Source organism: Epinephelus fuscoguttatus, linkage group LG11 (assembly GCF_011397635.1).
Source record: "Epinephelus fuscoguttatus linkage group LG11, E.fuscoguttatus.final_Chr_v1".
In the NCBI taxonomy this organism is placed as follows: Eukaryota; Metazoa; Chordata; class Actinopteri; order Perciformes; family Serranidae; genus Epinephelus; species Epinephelus fuscoguttatus.
Genome location: NC_064762.1, coordinates 29,966,622 through 29,988,229, shown reverse-complemented (window position 1 = coordinate 29,988,229; position 21,608 = coordinate 29,966,622). Strand labels below are relative to the sequence as shown.

Below are 21,608 nucleotides of genomic sequence, written 5' to 3'. Positions count from 1 at the left end.
AAACATCATCTTATCTGTGTTCCTCCCAGCTGCTACAGTATCACCATATTGCACCACAGACATCAAGAGTGAAATTCTGCGAGGAGTTTGACTCTTCACCTTTCTGTTCATGTGTGCTGTCAAACATCACCATGAATCCTGTCTGGTTTCTAAACTTGTCCAAAATACTGCAGCGAGACTTCTTACAAGAACTCAAACATGTACACACATTTCCCCGATTCATGCTTTATTGCACTGGTTACCTGTGGTGTTCAAAACTGCCCCGTCATACATCAGTGACCCTCTCACCCTTTACACCCCTTGTCTACTGTTGTCATCACTGTGAATCAGTGAAGATTAGAAAGTCAGCAAAATGCATCAAACTTAATACAAGTTAATATCACAAATGAATTCAACATGCAAACAGAGGAGAGAAGACACAGACTGAAGGCAGTATGAGGAAGTTAATCATCACAGGAAGTAGATGGTGTGTTCATTTTAAGAAGCAGCAGGTTAGAGACTTTGACAGTTGAGAGCGTGAGACCAAGAGAGAAACATGATGGCTGAATTCAGATGGATTATAATGTCTTTATTTCTGATGCTGCTGTTTAAGTTTACAGGTAAGGATATAACACACATTAACTGAAGAGACATTACAAAACTGTATTGATATTATTAATAGTACTTTATTAAGTATTCAGTGTCCACACACAGTGAAGTGGTTGTATGAGGGTAATCAGAATGACTTGGAGACATCACAGAGTACATGTTTAGCCTCTGTGACATTTACAACATCTGACTATAATCAGAAGTTGAAGTATTCTGAGTTCTTGAAATGTGAAGTGACAGATGGTCACACTAAAGAAGTTCATTATTTCACCTTCAGCCCTCCTCAGTCCTCAGGTGAGAAACCAGGTGAGAACATGATGAGCTGTTTAAAATCATTTCAAACTGATGTGAATAATCACACAAAATGTTTCAATCTGAGGTTTTAATATTTCATCATTCTTTGTCATTTGTTTTATGCAGAAGTTTTTGATAAAGTGTACAGTTCTTGCATTTTGTTATTGTATTCATTAAGGTCATGATGCAGCAACAACATCAGCAACAACAACAACAACAACAACATCATCAACAACTGAATCACCGTTGACAACAGGAAATAAATGGACATCAGTGACAATGAGCACATCAGAAGTGACAAACAGCACAGCATCTGAAAACAATCAGACAAAACAAGGTGACTGAACAACAGAACCACATTTACAGTTAAAAGAGACATTAAAAATATATTTTACAGATGCTGACAGACTCTTTGTTAATGTAGATATTAGACATACAGAGACAGCCCAAGGACACTAACAATCAGCTTATCATCAAAAAACCTCAGACTTCAGACACTTCTAACTTCTCTTTGCAGATTGGTGGAAGTTCATCGTTGCAGCTGTGGGTTTAGCAGCACTGATAATAATCACTGTGGCTGTCATCAGATGCAAGAGAACTAAAGGTGAGAACATTCACAGGAAAAACTTTAATAAATGAAGAAGTTTGATAAACCTGGATTTTCACTGTTGAAGCTAAAGTCAACTGTTGTTGTTGTTGTTTTCAGGGAACAAAACACAGATGGATGAAAACATGGTGAGTTTTAAAGTAAATGCTCAAACTTTAATGTAGTGCTTTGATACATAAATGGAATCAAGGTTTATGGTTTGTTCAGGACCTGAACTGTGTGTTACTAAAGTGTATTTGAAGAGACTGAGGTTAAACACTGCAGTGACTCAATGTGGTCTATAAACCAGTCAGGACACAGTGAGATCACACTGAAAAATACGGCTAGCTCTTGCCCGTCTGAACGGTTGGCTGATGTAGCCCTCACCCGTTAAAACTAATGCTGGTTAGTAGGGGTGGGTATCGTGGCCAATTTCCTAAATCGATTCGATTTCGATTCATAAGGTTCTGAATCGATTAATCACGATTCGATTCAATTCCATTCGATCTGCTCTTAAATAATGAAAATGGCTCAACTGTGTTACAAAATATAAACGCACTTTATTTTTTCTCTTTACTATAAACAATAGGTTTTAAGTGCAGACATGTAAATTGGACAGTTCAAACTTGAACTGTAAACAAAACTGTCTCAAGTCTCAAAAGTGCAATTTTGACATTAGAAAGGAATTGCAAGTGAAAGTGTACTTGAACCACAACACTCCATCACTGCAAACTGCATTAAGGCATTGTTTCTTAAAGTGCAAAAATAATAACAATGGTTACAAAACTAAAAGTAAACTTAAACTGTCTAAAGTCAAGTCCTGTTATTGTGACTTTGTTCTCACTTGGTAATTGTGAGATTCTTGTTTAGGAAAAGGAGCTCATTGACATGATCTGGGGTTAGGCAGCTCCTTTTTGCAGTGACAATATCACCCGCAGTTGAAAACACCCTCTCTGACGCAATACTGGTCCCTGGGACACAAAGGTATTGCTTGGCCAGGCGAGCCAACAGTGGATAGTCCCTTTCATTTGACCTCCACTAGGTCAGAGGATTTTCATTCAGCCCAGCAGGTTTTTCCGCCCTGTATCTTCTGATTTCATCCTGAGCCCTCTTTGCTGGAGTTTCCTGTTCATTTTCCTTTACTGTTGGTAAGTAGACTGCCCCAAGGAGAGACTCCAAGGTGCTGGATTTCTTGGGCTTCTTGGGCGAAGTCGCTTCCCCCATCTCCTCAGCTCCTTCCTCAGCATCACTACCATCAGTATTTTGCTGTTGAATAAGACAGAAAAAAAACAAAACAGAAATAAATAAATGAATAAATAAATAAATAGATTGAAAATCATTTGTGAACTCTTTTATATTTTATACTATTCCTTATAATCCAATAGAGAATCTTTTAATTCTCAATGAAAACATTCTTATTAAATTGAACAGGTTTTTTTTTAAAATACTTAAACATGCAGCAGTGGCAGCCTCAGACTGCAGTCTGGAGAAGGTGTCTCTTTAGCGGACAGGGATGGTAGGGCCTTAAAGCGAGGATCCAGTGCTGATGCTGCATACAATGTGTCCTTCTGCATCATATCTTAAAGACATTTCACAAATTATTTTTGGTATCACAGTATGAGGATAAACATGGCATGCATACAAATAAACAATCTCACACATACAAACAAAAAAGTGCATGGATTATAAATTATTAACTGCTACAACTAATCAGTAAAATGAGAAGAAAATGCACATATAAAATACAAAACTTTGCTTTTGTAATGTTTTGATTTGGCCTACCACTGACTATTGTGCGTGCACACACACACACACACACACACACACACACACAGAAAGAGCGAGAGCTTAGCATAGCATTGTCCTCAAGTTATTCTTTGCAGCAGCCTTCAAGTCCCTCACCACGGTGGAGTCTTCGAGGCTGGGGGTCAAGGCCTCCTGCAGCAGGGCGAGAAGTGGGGTGATGACGGACAGAGTTGGTTGCTTGTCCTCCGACATTGCCAGTGTGGCTTCTTTCATTGGTTTCAAGGCCTGCACCAAATCTTCGGCAATCGTTACATCTTCCTCTGTTAAGGTGCACAGATCTTTTTCATTCCTGTGCACGTCTTGTGAAAGGAGAGTGGCAGAGATAGCTGGCTGTTCCACCTAGTTACAACGTCTACTGTTAGCTTGTGCGCTGGCAGTTGAAGTAGCTTCTGTTTTTCTTTCAGTATGTGGTTTGCCGTCGTACTCCGGCGAAAGAACGCCGCTATACGCCTCACTCGAGCAAGCAGACGTGACACAGCTGGGATTTTCAGACCTGCTTGTGAGGCTAAGTTCAATGTGTGCGTGAAGCATCCGACGTGCATTAGCTGCATTATCTCCACCGCACGAACCATATTTGCAGCGTTGTCCGTCACGACTGCTGGGTCTTTGCTGGTCAGCCCCCACTCCTGTATGGCCTCCGTCAACATATCAGCTATATTAATAGAGGTGTGGCTCGTGAGAACCTCGGTGGTCTGTAACACATGAGACATGAGGCACCACTCATTGTCGATGTAGTGAGAAGTCACTGTCATGTACAACTGCGTTGACAGTGATGTCCAGGTGTCACAGGTTATGGCAACCCTCTCTGCTGACTGCATTTTCGTTAGGATATCGTCTTTCACATGTGTATACATCATGGGGATAACAGTCTCAGTCAGATGTTTACGTTGCACCATAACGTAGTGTGGTTCAAGCACCTGAACAAGCCGCTTGAAGCCTTCGTTTTCCACTACGGAGTACGGGCGTAAATCTTTGCAAACAAAAGTTGCGATGGCCTCCGTTATCTTTATGGCCCGCGGAGAATCGGCTGGTAATGTTAGTGATTCCCTCAGTTTCTTTTGTTTTGCCCCGGACAGCTTGTTGTCGGAAGCTAACGTTAGCGTAGTGTGATACCTTGTCAAGTGGTTTCTGAGGTTTGTAGTATTTCTACAATAACTGACCTCCGCTTGGCAGATATTGCAAACCACTTTGGTTTTATCCAGCTCTTTGTCCTGTGTTTTTTTAAATCCGAAATGGTTCCAGACGTCAGACTTAAGTTGGGACGGCTTGCTGAGCGGAGTTTTGCCTGCGTCGGCCATTGTGTGCCTGCACGCTTGTGAATGTCAACCAGACGTAAACGCGCCTCTGTGTCATTGCGCACGAGACTGGGGTTCATGGGAAAAAATCAATCTCATGCCCTATGGATCGATATTGCAAAATTTAAATGAAATCGATCCTAAATCGATTGAATCGATTTTTTTACCCAGCCCTACTGGTTAGTACAGGATTCAAACACGCTGCAGGATGTCCAGTAAAAGACGGATGCAGTTGAAGTTGACTTCAAGAACTTTATATAGGGTATCACTCTATAAACTCTACTATGTCACTCTACTATCACTAATAACTGCAAATCCTGCATTTTACATGACATAAAGCTGCAGTCACATTGCACACAATGTCCACAGTTGACTACTCACAGTTTTCATGCACGCACAACACTTTAGGAAACTTTCAGCACTCCTGATGGCTGTGAAAGGCCGTCTGTGTCTCCGTGATTAAGATGAGAAACGGCAGCAGCAGTGGGCGGGGACAGACAGCTAGGAGTGCAACGTGATTGGTTGACTGTGATAACTGACTGACAGCTGTGTTAACAAATAGAGAACTGCAAACCAAAAACAACAGATTACATGAGGTAGATTGGCCTTTTTAACACACATACACACTACACCCAGTACAAAGCTACACTCATATACAAGTTATGTTTGTATTTCTTCTCTGAAGAAGAAGAAGGAACTGTGATGCAACTAGAATTGAATTAAATGAATTAAGTGTAAGAGTGAGTCAGTATGTTACATGTTACTGAGCAGTCATTATGTTGTCTCCTCTGTGCAGGCTGATCCTGAAGCTGATGTTTCCTACGCCTCCATCAGCTACACCAAGAACACAGGCCGTAAAGCCAAGGTCAGCTGTATGACTGCTTATACTGGTGATGTTACTGATTTTAACATTAAAGTCCATATAGATTGATGATGAATTATTCTGATGTCAGTCCAAAACTAAAGGCCAGGATGACATGACATTTGCTGTGAGTGTTCATGGTCACCAGATGATAAATGCTGGTGTTTGTTGGAGACTCTGTTACCTTTCCTGTGCAGTAGCGCCACCATCAGACCAACATGTCAACTTCACACACAAGATATTTCATCATCTAATCAGCAGATAAAAGCTGCTGCAACTACAGTTGTCTGATGGCAGCAACATCAGGAAGTTGTGTTAAGTTTGTGTGTGAGTCATTTATGAGTTGTACTTTTTCCCTCCAGGTCCGTCTTGATGATGATGATGATGATGATGATAAAGGTGATGCAGTGACCTACAGCACTGTGAACGCTCCCTCCTCTTCTTCTGCTGGAGCCTCTGCTGATCCCAGAAACCTCTACGCTACCATCAACAAACCAACCAAATAAGATGTTACTTATTAAATGCAACATGTTTTATAACAACTGCAGGATTGTTTGGATCATAGATTCAGAATTTTAAGTGAGCAGCATTATAATAAGCATGATCTCACTTGGTCATGTCATGCATTTGCTTGGCTTAACTGTAGCAAAGTGAGAACACAGCAGCAGCAGCAGCAGCAGCTCTATGACACATTGAGGGAGTTGAGGCTCCCTCTAGAGGTGGAGAGTGTATAAAAAGGAAGCAGACATATTGGATATATATACTGTATTCTTAGTGCTGTGTCCCTGCATGGGCACAATGCAGGTTTTGTAACATTGAATCTTGTTTGTTTTGTTATACCATTTCATTGAATATTGCTTTTTGCTGAGTGAATTTGATTAGCCATGTTATGCTTTAATGAATAAATGATTAGTGTATGGTTAAATCAGCCAAATTAAAGCATGTTGTTTCATTTAGGAGATAAGTGTACACGATTCTCAGGAATGACAACAATGAGCTAAATGTTGTAATGAAATTTAAAGTTGATGGTTTTGACAATTTTAGCAGCGACAGAGACAATGAAGTGTTTTGGCTGCAGGCAAGAAGGGCACCTAGTGCATAGCTGTCCAGGAAAAGCTCTGAAGTCAGAGGCTGGGTCTGCTCAGGGTGCAGAGGGTGCAGAGGATGGGAGTCAGAGGCTGGGTCTGCTCAGGGTGCAGAGGGTGCAGAGGATGGGAGTCAGAGCCTGGGTCTGGGTCTAAAAATATTTAGATCTTGTTTCTTGTGTCCAGTTGGTTTATGAGATCACTGTTTTTCAGTAGGAAATGTCTTTATTATGGGGTGAAAGTGCATATTGGCACTTTAATACTGTTTTGATACATGATAGTCACTTTAGAAGGTGTTTCTATTTTTTTTGGAAACCAAAGAAGTCCACAAAATCTCAGTTTGCGTCCCTACAGCAATGATGAGATCTTGGAATTTAACTAATTCAACAGTTTTTTCATCAATACTCTAAGAGCCATAATTTGTGTTTGAATGTAGTGCGCCTCCACACCACTAGTGGGCAGCCATGAGTTATTTGTGGTGGTGGCGGAGATTTGCCACAGGTGTTTTAAGTTCATTGATTGTTGTGACAATGATGCTGCTGGGGAAGCAAACAGTTTTTGACTGTGCATGAATTTACATTTACGGTTTTTATTTTGTGGTTTATGTTCTGCGTTTTGTCAAAGTCAACTTATTGGACAATTCAACAGAAATGCGGTGAGAAAATAAACGCATTGTAAATATTATTGGAAAAGACTGGACTTCGTTTTTTTGGCACACGTCCAAACAATAGGCCCATTAGCAGCCAGCAGTGGCTTCTCAGTATAGGACTTTGTCACTACAAATACAATTTCAATGTCACTAGAGACATCACACAATCAAAGTTAAAGTTAATGGTGGTTTTAAGTGCTTTTTTCACGGTTAACAGGGGTGGTCAGCAAGGTGGTGTAATGTCACGAAGACATCAGCCCCTGACTGCTGGGGTCAGTGTGGTTTCTTTGTACTTCAGTTTGATACACATTCCCACTTCCTTGTTCATGTTCACAGTGAAACAGTGAGCATATGAAAAACCTCCAAACCACAGGAAGTTGTTTCTGTTATTGTATTTTTTGTATTTTATCTTGTGAAGCACTTTGTGAGTCCTCTCTGTGAGAAGTGCTATATAAATAAATTTACTTACTTACTTACAGGTACATTTCATACAACTTAGACATCCAACTAGTCGTGTCTGCAGTGTCACATTCTGCCTCTCTGTCTCTGCAGCCACATTCCCACTTCATCCAAATTAGCTTCAACTTGCAACTGATGTGTTTCTGATGAACTGAACTGAGTAATGTCACACCTACACAAGTGTTAGCCACTGGTAGTGTTTCCATAGTCAGTATGTTAAAAATGAGATGATGATGTCAGAATCAGTCCTGCAACACTTCCTCTCAACCTGCAGGTCAGTGACACTTCTGCAAACTAACCAGGCTCAGATAGTAGCTGCATGTGTGTGTGTGCACATATGTGTTTTTGCAGACCATGTGTTTATACATTATGTGTGCATTTGTAAATTTGAGTGTATTTATGTATGCATGTGCAGATACATTGGGTCTAACACCTCTGTTTGCACTGGGCTCTAACATTTGTCCACATTAAATACATGTATCTATAATGACAAGAAGAATGCAGAGAAATGCAGTAACTCAGATTCATGGTGGATGCACACAACGTATCCTCATACAATGTTCGTATTGTATCTCACAAATTGGCGCCCAGTGATTGAGTGCCAATACCAAGTACGTAGGGGAGGTTCAGGAACGTAAAGTTATGTAGGTTAGATTTAGGACAAGAATCATAGTTGGACACCATCAAATTACATACTTAATGTAACGTTACGTAGGTTACAGATCTAATTGGTCCCAAAAAATCAGGCCCAGACCAACATGAACCTGCACAGTTTCTGTCCAAGGCCTGAGCTCAACCCATGGCAGCAGTTTTGGGCCCCAATCCCATTAAACACCCAAATTACTACTGTGAAAGAAATATATATTCTTTATATTAAAACATATATCACAAGCTAAGGGCTTATGTGTTTCCTTGAAGCACTTTTCTTTCCTCAGGAGGAATTTACACAGATGAAAAGTTGACATGCTCCACCTACAGAAAAAAACAGACTATGAGGAAGTGACTCCATCTTAACCACAGGTTCTATAAGTAGCACTGGTTTAGAGACTTGGACAGTTAGAACAGCAGAGATACACAGAAGCAGCACGATGGCTGAATTCAGATGGATTAAAACGTATTTATTTTTCATCCTGGTGCTTCAGTTTACAGGTAAGGATACATATAACATCTGTAAATAACACAAATATTTTAAATCTTTCTCACATTCTCTCACAATATCTCCATCTTCACCAGTGACTGAAGATAACGACATTGATGAGGTGACATTAACCTGCTGTGTGAGGACATATGAACGATGTACACACACAGTGAAGTGGCTGTTTCAGGGTCAAGATGTGGTTAAAGACAACAAGGACATAAAGACATCACAGTCTCTCTGCTCTGCCTCTTCAGCACCACAGAAGGTAAGGATATAACACACATTAACTGAAGAGACATTACAAAACTGTATTGATATTATTAATAGTACTTTATTAAGTATTCTTCCAAGTTTTGTTTGTAACGTGGTGAGTTTAGTGAACTCTTTCTTCATTTCTCTCTTTTTCAGCAGCAGCAACTGAGAAATATTCCTTAGTTGGAGATGAAGTCACTTTGTCTTGTGAAAATGTGACACATGATCAGGATAACTGTGACAGTGCTACATGGTTATTTAGCGATGGAGGAAACACAGTGCCTCTGTTTAAACACGGGAAGATTGACAGAGAAGCTGAAGCTAAATCAGACAGACTGAGTGTTACAGCAAACTGTTCTCTGGTTATAAAGAAGGTCACACGTGAGGATGTTGGACGTTACAGCTGCAGACAGTTCAGATCAGGACGACAAGTTTCAGACTCTCAGGTTCATCTGTCTGTTGTTGACAGTGAGTATTTCCATCATAATGTTTTCAGCTCAAACTGTCTTGTTAGAACAATATACTGAAACATTACAATAATTATGATTACAGTGATGAAGTTCATTTTACTCTTGTTGTCTTTCTCTCACAATATCTGCATCTTCACCAGTGACTGAACATAAGAACAATAATTGGGTCGTCTTGTTCTGCTCTGTGAGGACATGTGAACAGTGTCCACACACAGTGAAGTGGTTGTATGAAGCTCAGTGTAAGTTCAATCAGGAAGACCTTTCTGTGCTCATTCATTCACACTTCTCCCTCTCTCACTCCCACTGCTTCCTCCAATCAGCTGCCTCCAGGCGTGCACTCTTCTAGCTGTCCTATCGTAATTAGCCATGACCTTCATCAGCCAATCAAGTTGTCACTAAGAGATTTTAAATCTGTTCTCTCCTCTGCCGCTTTCAGCTGTCATTCTAGGCAGTGATGAAAAAATGATATTAGTGTCTACATTTATCTGGAAATCAAGTTCCAGTGCACCATCGGGTGTATCTCAGAACACAGACAGTTTACTCACACAGAAGTGAGTAAAGTGCACAATATTCCTCTCTGATATGGGAAAAACAGTGCTGAAATGTAACTAAGTACATTTACTCAGTGTGGGTGTGCGTCTTCCCCAAAGGTTTGCATTCTGTATTATTCACTGGTGGCTCGTTTGCTCAAGCACCATTGAGGGTTCACGGGAGAGGGGGGTGATTGTTGCTCTTTGCAGCAGCAGCCGGCGTGTGGCTAGATGTCATGGCTGGCAGGGGTAACAACAGGGCTGGGGATTTTAGAAATCTCTCCCAGTGGTATGGTGTCAAAGAACCGGTTGGGATGGCATGCTCGGTGGAGGTGTGTAGTTTGGGGAGGTTGTTGGCTGTGAAAGTTTGAAGGCAGCGTCCAGGATGAACATTACAGTTGTGATGTTTTTGGATTCGACTGGTAAAGTCAAGACTGTTGTTGAACGTGGACTCTTCCTGAGAAACACGCATGTTAAAGTTTTCCCCTCTTGAATCCAGCAAAGAAAGGTCAACCTGTCTAACATGCCACCCTTTATCAGTGACGAGGTGTTGGAGAGGGAGCTGTCACACCATAGTCAGGTTGTGTACACAGTGAAAATGCTTCCGTCGGGTATTTTTACACAGCCTTTTGGTCCACATCAGGGGAGGATCTGCAGGAGGTGATAAGTCACAGTTTGTCTGATGGAAGACTACCTCTCAGCTGCCTCAGTCTACCTCTCAGCTGCCTCAGTCTACCTCTCAGCTGCTTCAGTCTACCTCTCAACTGCCTCAGACTACCTCTCAGCTGCTTCAGACTGCCTCTCAGCTGCCTCAGACTACCTCTCAGCTGCCTCAGACTACCTCTCAACTGCCTCAGTCTACCTCTCAACTGCCTCAGTCTACCTCTCAGCTGCCTCAGACTACCCCTCAGCTGCCTCAGTCTACCTCTCAGCTGCCTCAGTCTACCTCTCAACTGCCTCAGTCTACCTCTCAGCTGCCTCAGTCTACCTCTCAACTGCCTCAGTCTACCTCTCAGCTGCTTCAGACTGCCTCTCAACTGCCTCAGTCTACCCCTCAGCTGCCTCAGTCTACCTCTCAGCTGCCTCAGACTACCTCTCAACTGCCTCAGACTGCCTCTCAGCTGCCTCAGACTACCTCTCAGCTGCCTCAGTCTACCTCTCAACTGCCTCAGACTACCTCTCAGCTGCTTCAGACTGCCTCTCAGCTGCCTCAGTCTACCTCTCAGCTGCCTCAGACTGCCTCTCAACTGCCTCAGACTGCCTCTCAGCTGCCTCAGACTACCTCTCAGCTGCCTCAGTCTACCTCTCAGCTGCCTCAGACTGCCTCTCAGCTGCTTCAGACTACCTCTCAGCTGCCTCAGACTACCTCTCAGCTGCCTCAGTCTACCCCTCAGCTGCCTCAGACTACCTCTCAGCTGCCTCAGTCTACCTCTCAGCTGCCTCAGACTACCTCTCAACTGCCTCAGACTACCTCTCAGCTGCCTCAGACTACCTCTCAGCTGCCTCAGTCTACCCCTCAGCTGCCTCAGACTACCTCTCAGCTGCTTCAAACTGCTTCTCAGCTGCCTCAGACTACCTCTCAGCTGCCTCAGACTACCTCTCAACTGCCTCAGACTACCTCTCAGCTGCTTCAAACTGCTTCTCAGCTGCCTCAGACTACCTCTCAGCTGCCTCAGACTACCTCTCAGCTGCCTCAGTCTACCCCTCAGCTGCCTCAGACTACCTCTCAGCTGCCTCAGTCTACCTCTCGGCTGCCTCAGTCTACCTCTCAGCTGCCTCAGACTACCTCTAAGCTGCCTCAGTCTACCCCTCAGCTGCCTCAGTCTACCTCTCAGCTGCTGGAGAGGATGCTTTTGGACATATATGGGATTAAGGCTTTCCTCTTTGAAGACCTGGATATTACTTTTTCAGATGTGTTGCTTTAATTGAAGTGAACTTATTTATCTTCTGATCTGTATTGTAGTCTGTGATTGTCTTTGTTGCCAACTATTGTAAATGTAAAATGATTTTATCTCATTTAATGGGTGTTTAAAAACTCTCTCTGTCTTTCTCTGTCTCTCTGTCTGTCTCTCTCTCCCTCTCTCTCCACACTACAAACTTGTCTCTGCTCAACTGTCCACATTTTGTTCTCTCTGCTCTCATAGTAATTTTTGTCAGTCACTGTGGCTTCTCGAGACTTCTCTTTTTCAAGTATTCTACACATTTCCACTTCCTCATACCTGTTCACAGAGACACAGTGAGAATATAGCATGGAAATACCTCCAGACCTCTGCTGCTGTTGTTTAAGCCTGTAAGGCCCACTGTTTTAAAATTACAACATCACTTTTAGTTGTCCCAAAAACAAACCTACAAATCTTTTTTTAAAGACCATATTTACATAGTCATTAGGTCCTATTGTTTAGCCTTGCAATGCTGTTAGATGGTAAATGTGTAAATAGGTCTGGCCATCAGGCTGTGAACTCATACAACTTGCGAACTCTCCTGGATGCACATCTCCCTGTTTTACTGAACTGGATATATCAACACTGAAGTAAGTAAAATCCCTGAAATATTGTTTGTTGTTGTTGTGATTATTAGAATGTCTAGAACAGGAAAATACTAAATCATTGTTGAATATATGCATCAAATTAGATTTTCAGCTTGTTATGTCTTTGTTGTAATTTTACAGTGTTGGGTGAGGATGGGAGTCAAAATAGCACATAGACCTTGCACATTACATGGGGACAATGCACTTCTCAAATGTTCACATATGGTAAAATACTTCCTTATTACTACTAGAAATATAATGTATTTGATGATTTACAATTCTAAATGTGTTTTATCTGTTTAGACCAGATTTCAGTAATTCTGAATGAATAAATGATTTCTTGTTGTGGTATTTCAAGCCCTTTCAGTAGCAGTATTTGAAACTGTGGCTGTATTTTATCAGTAAAAATACATATACAACTGTTTTTCTGTAGCCTGGTTCCAGACCATAGACCCCGCCCACTTCAGTCTGACACTCTAGTTTTTCTGGGCTTTGGACATTTTTTCTGTTTTGCTCTTTTTTCTATTTTTGGGTTTTACTTCACATTGTCACCAAAACACTTCTTCAGTTCTCAGAAAAACAACCTCAAAGACACAATGAGGAACCAACAGGTCTCAGACCAGTGAAACATCATGATGTATGTGTTCTCTGTGAGGAAGTTAATCATCACAGGAAGCAGATGCTGTGTTCATTTTAAGAAGCAGCAGGTTAGAGACTTTGACAGTTGAGAGCGTGAGACCAAGAGAGAAACATGATGGCTGAATTCAGATGGATTATAATGTCTTTATTTCTGATGCTGCTGTTTAAGTTTACAGGTAAGGATATAACACACATTAACTGAAGAGACATTACAAAATGTATCCACAAGGGCTGGGTTAAAATAATCGATTCATCCGATTAAATCGATCTTCACTGGAATGAAACTATATGATTCATAAAACCCAAGATCACTAAGTTATGAACGACCGTGTATTGAGAAGTTCTGACGTCACCGGCTCTTTTATCTGTTACTGTTAGCTTACTCTTTTACATTTGGGTGTAAGTTATCATCATGCTGTAGCGTCTCCCCCTGCTGTCTGTGCGTCCTGGCGGCTGCGCCACTTTTACGCACACAGACACACAAATGGAGTGAAGATGCCGCGGGGGAGACAGAGAGATGAAGATAACGTGAGCTACCTGTGTTACTGTGAGTGCAATAAAACCTCCTCCAGGAAAAATACTTAATACAAATACTTTCTCAATACAGCTGTTTGGTAACATGCAGTCTAAACATGTAGAAAGCGATACTTCAGTCTCTTGTGTCTGCAGTCTGTCATCCACCACCCCTGATATTATGTTATAAACAAGCGCAGAGCGCTTTACAGCTAATAGCAAATTGTTACTAACAAGCTAAAACAATGACAACTATTTATGTCTAAGGCTGAATCCAAATGTCCACCCTCTGGACTTGCAGACTGAGCCCTCGCGGACTTCAGTTGTAGGCCTTGTAACATGGAAACGTTCAAGTATCGCTGCTGTCACATTCATATAGCCTACATGTCATGTAAGTTGATGAATACTGCCTATTAATCTGTTCCTGCAGATAACAAGATGTAAATCCCATGTAGGCCTATAGCCTTTTTTTTGTGATGAAACAAAAATGTAGGGTAGTAATAGCTACATCTGTAAATAACAGGCTACACACATTCAAAAACAGAAATGTTTGTAAGGACAGGACTATAACTCAATAAATTGGGTTTTTACTTACATTAAAAGACCGCCTTTTGTTGTTTTGCAGCCATTTCCCCTTTTTTACTGAACAGCCTGATAGGAGGCAATATTAATACACCCTAGATCTCGACATATTTCTGTATCATGATGTGGTTGAATATTATTTCTGGTCTTCATAAATCAAGTAGCATTTTAACAGACCTAACTATCAATAACTATTTTACACATTCATAAGATTTTTTTGGGCGGTTAAAAAACCCACAACATCACGTCTGTATTGCAATGAATTGAGTTATTAAACCAGTGAAGTCTGCTGAAGTCTGCACCCCAAGCGGACTCTGGAAGTCTGCACGAAGTCCACTTGAGGCACCTTTTGGACTTGTTGAATTGTAGCTTTGGACAGCTGTGAACAGGCCCGCAAACTCCGCGTGTCTGCAAGTGTGGTGAAGTCCAGACATTTGGATTCAGCCTAAGGGTTAAGCTTGTAACTTACCAGTGGTCATGTGACCTGCAGGCAGTGTGTCTCCTCAGCAGCAGAGGGAGGAGCAGAGAGGACAGGGGAACTGATACTGACTGATGTCTGTGTTCTTTATTCCTTCTACACTCCACTCAGTATTGTGATGTCCTGAATATGATTTATGTTATTGACATTTTTATTTTGTTTTCAGTGAGATATAAAGTTTATATTTTGACTTTGCTGTTTTAATATTACTCTTGCTGCTCTAGAAACAACATTTGGTTATAAAATATTCTGTTTTATTCCTGTTGTGAATTTATTCTTTTAAAAAACAATTCCTTGTAAATGTAGTTCTCTAAAAATCTCTTTCACATACTAGCAAAAATTGGTATTGTAAATAAAAAATCTCCAATCAAATCAAATCGGGACCCCAGGAAATCAGTGGCGATACCCAGCTCTGTGGTGCCATTCTGTGGATGTGCTAATATATTGCGGTTAGCGTGTTGTGTCATTTCTGGTGTTTTCTGTGACAGCGTCTCTGTGCTGCTCTAGCGAATTCTACTAGCTTGCTTTCTGTTTTTTCCTCACTTCAGTTGCTTAACATCTTATTCAAGTCTTAACCCACACTAGTTCTGCACTTATAGCACTTAACTCTCCTCCTTTTTACGACTTTCTTGGTAATCTCTTAGCTGTTTGCACGTTATTAACCTTGTTAGCTACATTAGCTTAATAGTTAGCGATGGCTTCTCCTTCTACTCTTTCTTGCTCGGTGTGCCAGATGTTTAGTTATGCCTCTGCCTCCTTTAGCGACAGTGGTAATTGTAATAAGTGTAGCTTATTTGCTGCGTTAGAGGGAGGATCAGTGAATTAGAAGCCAGCAAGTTAGCCAGCTCCCTGTAGCCGGTGCAGAGCCACATAGCATAGCCTTTGCTAGCAGTCCCCCAGTAACCCCCGTGCAGCCAGGAGGCTGGATAATTGTCTGGGAGAAGTGTAGCTCCAAGCCGAAGCCCACAGTTCACCACCAGCCTGTTCATGTTTCTAACCGCTTTTCCCCACTTAGCGACACACCCGCTGCGGAGAAAACTCTGATCATTGGCAGCTCTATTCTGAGAAACGTGAAGTTAGCAACAACAGTGGCCATAGTCAGATGTATCCCTGAGGCCAGAGTGGGTGACATTGAATCAAATTTAAAACTGCTGGCTAAGGCTAAACGTAGATTTAGTAAGATCGTTATTCATGTCGGCGGCAATGACACCCGGTTACGCCAACCGGAGGTCACTAAAATCAATGTTGCCTCGGTGTGTGAATACGCAAAAACTATTGTCGGACTCCATAGTTTTCTCTGGTCCCCTCCCAAATCTGACCACTGATGACATGTTTAGCTGCATGTCATCATTTAATCGCTGGCTGTCCAGGTGGTGTCCAGCAAACGATGTGGGTTTCGGTAATAATTGGCAAACTTTCTGGGGAAAACCTGGTCTTATTAGGAGAGATGGCATTCATCCCACTTTGGATGGAGCTGCTCTCATATCTAGAAACCTGGCCAAGTTTATTAATAATTCAAAACCCTGACAACCGAGAGTTGAGACCAGGACTCAGAGTCGCAGTCCTACACGCTTCTCTGAGCTTCCAGTTCAGTTACCCAGCCATAGTTTTATACAAACGGTGTCTGTCCCCCGACCACCTAAATTATCTAAATCTAAAATGAAGCAAAGAGGAGTTGTGCATAACAACCTCATAAAAATTAAAACCTTTTCTGTGACAGAAAGACAAAACAGGAGAATTAAATGCGGACTGTTCAGTATCAGGTCTCTAACATCTAAAGCAGTGTTAGAAAACAAATTAATATCAGATAATCATATTGATTTGCTCAGCCTCACTGAAACCTGGCTGCGTCAAGATGAATATGTTAGTCTAAATGAATCCACTCCTCCCAGTCATAATGATACCCACATTCCTTGAGGCAGTGGCCGAGGAGGGGGAGTTGCAGCCGTTTTTAACTCGTCTGTTAATCAGCCCTAAACCTAAACTAGATTATAATTCATTTGAAAACCTCGCATCCAACCTGGAAAACCTCGCAGCCACTTTTATTTTTTATAGTGTACCGTGCTCCTGGCCCGTATTCTGAATTTGTATCTGAATTCTCAGAGTTTTTATCCAGTTTAGTTCTTAAATCAGATAAAGTTATTATTGTAGGCGATTTTAACATTCATGTTGACGTTGATAATGACTCCCTGGCTACTGCATTTATCGTATTATTAGACTTCATTGGCTTCAGTCAGGGTGTACATGAACCCACTCACTGTTTTAACCATACCCTCGATCTAGTTCTGACGTATGGAATTGAAATTGATAACCATCTTTCCACAGAATCCCTCACTATCGGATCATTATTTGATTACTTTTGATTTCTTTTTACTTGATTACGCACCACTCAGCAACAGTTACTATACTAGATGTTTATGAGATACTGCTGCCGCAAAATTTAAGGAAATGATTCCTCCATCGTTCGTGTCCTTCAGTAACAGAGGCTTCCCATACCAACTTTAAACTCTCCTGAATTGATCCTCTTGTCGATAGCGCTGTAGGCTCGCTGCGAACAACACTCGACTCTGTAGCACCTCTTAAAAAGAAGTTAACAAAGCAAAGAAAGTTCGCTTGGTATAACTCTCAAACCTGTAAGTTAAAACAAGTATCACAAAAATTTGAAAGAAATTGGCGATTAACCAAACTGGAAGAATCTCGTTTAATCTGGGCAGACAGTCTCAAAACGTATAAGAGGGGCCTCCACAATGCCAGAGCAAACTATTACTCAGCTTTAATAGAAAAAAATAAAAACAACCCCAAGTTTCTTTTCAGCACTGTAGCCAGGCTGACTGAGAGTCACAGCTCTATTGAGCCTTGTATTCCTTTAGCCCTTAGCAGTAATGATTTTATGAGCTTTTTTAATGACAAAATTCTAACTATTAGATACAAAATTCATGACCTCCTGTCCTCAGATAGTACCTATCTAACCTCAAACACAGCTGTAAGACCTAATATATATTTAGATTGCTTCTCCCCAGTTTCTCTTCAAGAATTGACCGCAGTGATTTCTTCATCTAAATCATCAACGTGTCTCTTAGACCCCATCCCAACTAGGCTACTTAAGGAAGTCTTACCTTTAGTTAACACTCACTTATTTGACATGATCAATATATCTTTATTAACAGGCTATGTACCACAGTCTTTTAAGGTAACTGTAATTAAACCTCTCCTAAAAAAGCCCACCCTAGATCCAGAGGTGTTAGCCAACTATAGATACAATATCTAATCTTCCCTTTCTTTCAAAGATCCTTAAGAAAGTAGTCGCAGACCAGCTGTATGATTTTCTCCATGATATTAATTTATTTGAGGAATTTCAGTCAGGATTTAGAGTGCATCATAGCACTGAGACAGCACTAGTTAAAATTCTGAGTGCTTCAGACAAAGGACTTGTCTCTGTACTTGTTTTATTAGATCTTAGTGCGACGTTTGACACTATTGACCATCAAATTCTGCTACAGAGACTGGAACATTTAATTGGCCTAAAAGGTTCTGCACTAAGCTGGTTTAAATCTTATTTATCTGATCCTTTTCAGTTTGTTCACGTTCATGATGATGTTTGTTTTGGAGTTCCGCAAGGTTCTGTGCTCGGACCCATCCTATTTACTCTTTATACTTTATATATGTTACCTTTAGGTAACATCATCAGAAATCACTCTGTAAATGTCCATTGTTATGCGGATGATACACAATTGTATTTATCGATGACGCCAAAAGAAACTAATCAATGAACTAAACTTCATAACTGCCTGAAAGACATAAAAACCTGGATGAGCACCAATTTCCTGATGTTAAAATTCAGACAAAACTGAAGTTATTGTTCTTGGCCCCAAACAACTCAGATACTCTTTATCTGATGACATAGTTTCTCTAGATGGCATTGCTCTGGCCTCGAGCACTACCGTAGGATTTGTCTTTTAATTCTCATTTAAAACAAACCTCACGGACTGCATTTTTTCATCTGTGTAATATTGCGAAAATTAGGCCTATCCTGACCCGAAAAGATGCAGAAAAATTGGTCCACGCTTTTGTTACCTCTAGGCTGGATTACTGTAACTCCCTACTATCAGGTAGCTCTAGTAAGTCCTTAAAAACTCTCCAGCTAATTCAGAATGCAGCAGCACGTGTACTAACAGGAACTAAGAAACGTGATCATATTTCTCCTGTTTTAGCTTCTCTGCACTGGCTCCCTGTAAAATCCAGAATTGAATTTAAAATCCTACTGTTAACCTATAAAGCTCTAAATGGTCAAGCTCCGTCATATCTTAGAGAGCTCACAGTGCCATATTATCCCACCAGAACACTGTGCTCTGAGAACACAGGGTTACTCGTGGTCCCTAAAGTCTCCATAAGTATATCAGGAGCCAGAGCCTTCAGCTATCAGGCTCCTCTCCTGTGGAATCATCTTCCTGTTGCGGTCCGGGAGGCAGACACCGTCTCCACATTTAAGACTAGACTTAAGACTTTCCTCTTTGATAAAGCATATAGTTAGGGCTGGCTCAGGCTTGCCCTGTACCAGCCCCTAGTTAGGCTGACTTAGGCCTCATCTGCCAGGGGACCTCCTATAATACACCAGGCACCTTCTCTCCTTCTCTTTCTCTCTCTCTCTCTCTCTCTCTCTCTCTCTCTCTCTCTCTCATGTCCTGTTACTGCATCTTGCTAATTCGGCCGTACTGCATGTCACTAACTCGGTTTCTTTTCCAGAGCCTTTGTGCTCCACTGTCTCGCAGGTTATCCAGTGGTGCCTGGATAGTGTGATGTGTGTGGTTGTGCTGCTGCCGTGGTCCTGCCAGATGCCTCCTGCTGCTGCTGTTAACATTAGTCATACTTCTACTGTTATTATACACGTATGATTATTGTCACATATGTATACTATCAGATAATAATATATACTTTCAACATATTGTACCACAATAGCCAGAATTATAATTATAATATTATCATAATATTATGACTTTCATTAATGTTGCTGTAAGCTACTGTCATTACCGTCTGTCCTGCATCTCTCTCTGTCTCTGTCTCTCTTTCTGTCTCATTGTGTCATACGGATTACTGTTAATTTATTATGTTGATCTGTTCTGCGAGGGTCCTAAGGACTGAGGGATGTCATATGCTGTAAAGCCCTGTGAGGCAAATTGTGATTTGTGATATTGGGCTTGATAAATAAAATTGATTGAAAAATTGATTGATAATATTGATATTATTAATAGTACTTTATTAAGTATTCTTCCAAGTTTTGTTTGTAATGTGGTGAGTTTAGTGAACTCTTTCTTCATTTCTCTCTTTTTCAGCAGCAGCAACTGAGAAATATTCCTTAGTTGGAGATGAAGTCACTTTGTCTTGTGAAAATGTGACACATGATCAGGATAACTGTGACAGTGCTACATGGGTATTTAGTGATGGAGGAAACACATTGATGCTGTTTGAACATGGGAAGATAGACAGAGAAGCTGAAGCTAAATCAGACAGACTGAGTGTTACAGCAAACTGTTCTCTGGTTATAAAGAAGGTCGGACATGAGGATGTTGGACATTTCATCTGCAGACAGTTCAGATCAGGACAACTAGTTTCAGAGTCTCAGGTTCATCTGTCAGTTGTTACCAGTGAGTATTTCCATCATAATGTTTTCAGCTCAAACTGTCTTGTTAGAACAATATACTGAAACATTACAATAATTATGATTACAGTGATGAAGTTCATTTTACTCTTGTTGTCTTTCTCTCACAATATCTCCATCTTCACCAGTGACTGAATTTAAGGACAGTGATTTTGTCATCTTGTTATGCTCTGTGTGGACATATGGACAGTGTCCACACACAGTGAAGTGGTTGTATGAGGGTGATCAGAATGACTTGGAGACATCACAGCATACATGTTCAGCCTCTGTGACATTTACATCTGACTATAATCAGAAGTTGAAGTATTCTGAGTTATTGAAATGTGAAGTGACAGATGGTCACACTGAAGAAGTTCATCAGTTCACCTTCAGCCCTCCTCAGTCCTCAGGTGAGAAACCAGGTGAGGACATGATGAGCTGTTTAAAATCATTTCAAACTGATGTGAATAATCACACAAAATGTCTCAATCTGAGGTTTTAATATTGCATCATTCTTTGTCATTTGTTTCATGCAGAAGTTTTTGATAAAGTGCACAGTTCTTGCATTTTGTTATTGTATTCATTAAGGTCATGACGCAACAATTGAATCACCATCTACAACAGGAAATAAATGGACGTCATTGAAAAAGAGCACATCAGAAGTCACAAACAACACAACATCTGAAAACAATAATCAAATAAATCAAGGTGACTGAACAACAGATCCACATTTTCAGATAGAAAGGAGTTTCAATAGACAACTTGTTAATTCAAAGAGATTTAGAGACACACACACACAAGAACCTGCTGATAATTAGCTCATCATCACAAACTCAACTAATGTAACACTCCTGTCTTCTCTTTCCAGGCTGGTGGAGGTTCATTGTTGTGTCTGTGGGTTTAGCAATGCTCATAATAAGTGTTGTCACAATCAACATATGGACAAGAACTAAAGGTGAGAACATTCACACATGAAACTTTTATCAACAACAAGTTTTGATGAACCTGAATTTTCACTATTGAAGCTAAAGTCGACTCTTTTTTTGTCTTTTCAGGGAACAAAACACAGATGGATGAAAACATGGTGAGTTTTAAGACTGAATAATCAAATGCGTGTTCAGGTTCTGCTGAATCAACTGTGAACTGTGTTCAGTTTGAAATGTCCCAACCTCAGCAGTCAGTTGGTTGACAGTGGAGGATTGTCAGCTGATTAAACTATG

The 21,608-nt window shown here is 41.0% G+C and overlaps 1 protein-coding gene and 1 long non-coding RNA gene across 25 annotated transcripts in view; one reads left to right on the top strand and one right to left on the bottom strand.

Moving 5' to 3' along the window:
• Positions 1-447: 447 nt before the first annotated feature.
• LOC125896872 (uncharacterized) overlaps positions 448-21,608 on the top strand; it is a 79,082-nt gene continuing 57,921 nt past the window's right edge. For 9 of the 22 annotated variants that reach the window (XM_049589804.1, XM_049589803.1, XM_049589784.1 and 6 more), the window contains exons 1-5: positions 13,228-13,356; positions 20,084-20,395; positions 20,538-20,810; positions 20,977-21,096; positions 21,257-21,343. In XM_049589804.1, coding sequence (XP_049445761.1) covers positions 13,293-13,356; positions 20,084-20,395; positions 20,538-20,810; positions 20,977-21,096; positions 21,257-21,343 — 856 coding nt within the window. In that variant the 5' untranslated portion in view covers positions 13,228-13,292. Of the gene's footprint in view, positions 600-9,170; positions 9,483-13,160; positions 13,357-20,083; positions 20,396-20,537; positions 20,811-20,976; positions 21,097-21,256; positions 21,344-21,443; positions 21,473-21,608 lie in introns of those variants that run through there. The other 13 variants (XM_049589801.1, XM_049589781.1, XM_049589789.1 and 10 more) reach the window with 8 other exon arrangements.
• Positions 10,545-11,718, bottom strand: LOC125896898 (uncharacterized). 3 transcript variants are annotated; one of them, XR_007450358.1, is made up of 3 exons: positions 11,696-11,718; positions 10,982-11,044; positions 10,545-10,855 (listed from the first exon to the last, which is right to left on the bottom strand). It is a non-coding gene; the product is annotated as an uncharacterized LOC125896898 (long non-coding RNA). The 3 variants fall into 3 exon arrangements; XR_007450359.1 differs by lacking the exon at positions 11,696-11,718 and adding an exon at positions 11,507-11,529; XR_007450360.1 differs by lacking the exon at positions 11,696-11,718 and adding an exon at positions 11,381-11,403.